Source organism: Austrofundulus limnaeus, unplaced genomic scaffold (assembly GCF_001266775.1).
Source record: "Austrofundulus limnaeus strain Quisiro unplaced genomic scaffold, Austrofundulus_limnaeus-1.0 Scaffold85, whole genome shotgun sequence".
Taxonomy (NCBI): domain Eukaryota; kingdom Metazoa; phylum Chordata; class Actinopteri; order Cyprinodontiformes; family Rivulidae; genus Austrofundulus; species Austrofundulus limnaeus.
Genome location: NW_013952487.1, coordinates 19,752 through 21,585, shown reverse-complemented (window position 1 = coordinate 21,585; position 1,834 = coordinate 19,752). Strand labels below are relative to the sequence as shown.

At 36.1% G+C, this 1,834-nt stretch overlaps 1 protein-coding gene across 1 annotated transcript in view; it reads left to right on the top strand.

The window, feature by feature from the left end:
- slc4a11 (solute carrier family 4 member 11) overlaps positions 1–1,834 on the top strand; it is a gene marked incomplete in the record, with an annotated part of 74,800 nt that overhangs the window by 62,357 nt on the left and 10,609 nt on the right. The window contains 1 exon segment of the mRNA XM_014011806.1: positions 895–1,020. Within this exon segment, the coding sequence (XP_013867260.1) occupies positions 895–1,020 (126 nt within the window).

Genomic DNA, 1,834 nt, shown 5'->3' with positions numbered 1-1,834 from the left:
AGGTATATTAGTTTTACTATATGTACCAGGTGTACCAGGTATACTATATGTACCAGGTATACTAAATGTACCAGTTGTACTATATGTACCAGTTGTACTAGGTATATTAGTTTTACTATATGTACCAGGTGTACCAGGTATACTACGCTGATATATGGGCCTGAAATAACCATAAAATATTATTTAAAAATAAAAATAAAAAATTTTCTATAGAGTATAATTTACAAAATTATTCCAATGTATTGGAAATAATAGTAACAATGATGATGATGATACTACTACTACTACTACTACTACCACTACTACTAGTACTACTACTACTACTACTACTGATGATGATGATGATGATGATGATAGCAATAATAATAATAGTAATAATAATAATAAAACCCTTCAAATGATCCTTTCGTAGATAAAATCTTCAGCAGTGTGGCTGGGTACAAAGCAGGGACATTTGGTCCTGACAGACAGTGGGWACAAAGTTTCCAAAGCTGTACAGGTCCAGTTCGTCAGCAGAACTTTGAACCCAGCTCTCTGTTAGAACTGATGAAAAACAGCAGCAGTTTTCTTCTTGCTTCAGATTTTTCTCTTTGAACCGTCAGAAAACCTCTCAGCATGAGTTTCTGCAGATAATCATCGACTCATGAAGGTCACAAGACCAAAACCACTGCAGTCACTTTAGAGCCCAATTAAAATGTTTTATTCCAGAACATAATCCATCTTTTGTAGATCTGTGCTTATAAAACGGTGAATTAAAGCGATTAAAGCTGCTTCTAGATGTTCTTCATTGCAGGAAGTAAGCGATGACTTGGGTTAATGTTTGTGTCGTCTTTAAATCTCAGAGCCTTCGCCTCCTTCTGAGCTGCGTCTGACACTTTGTTCGTCTCCCCTCAGGTATAGTCGGCGGTAATAAAACCCTGCTGAAGTACATGACCACGGCCATCTTCCTCTACATCGCCATCCTGCTTCCCGCCATCGCTTTCGGCTCGCTCAACGACGAGAGCACGCGTGGTGAAATCGGTCAGAGCACGCCGTTAACCGGAGACACGGCTGCAGCTTCTTTATTCATGAGTTTATTTTCAACGTTTTATTATTTTACTCTTTCTTGTTCCTTGTTTTCTTTTAATTTTTCTTCATCTTTTTACTTTTCTTCTTCTATCTTCGTTGTCATTTCTCCAACAAGTTTCTTCAGATTAATCGTGCGAATGCTTCACGAGATTCACACAGATCAGTTTTTCTTCTCCACGTTCTTCAGCACATATCTCGTTTGGAAAATTTTGCTAAAATTTAGCTGTTAAAAGCTAAAGTTAGCTTTTTTAGGCTAAATTCACATTTTGGTGGCTTTTTTAACTTTTTTCTGCTTAGTTCAGCAAACTTGTGCTCCTTATGCTTCCTTGTGCTAATTTAAGATTTTCTAGCTAGATTTTAGCTGTTTTATCGCACATTTAGGCCGTTTTAGCTTTTTTTACAACAAATTGTCTCTATTTTTTCCTACTAATTTGACATTTTTACACGTCTTTCACCATCTGGGTGCAAATTTCAACTAGTATCCTACATTTTAGCTTGTTTTTTTACCAGTTTTAGCTGTTTTTTTTGGTTATTTCTGCTATTCTTCTGCTCCTTCATCTTGTTTTTGTGCTTCTTTCATCTTTTCAAATGGAGCTGTCGTTAACAGTTTTGGAATAAAACATTTTCAGCTCCATTTCAGCAGCTTTCAGCTGAGGTTTTCAGCAATAAGCATTCACACCAGCATTTTCACAGGAAATGCTTTTCTCTAGTTCTTTTTTGTCTTTATTTTCTTCTTATTGAACTTTTCTGTTTCTTAGTCCTAAAT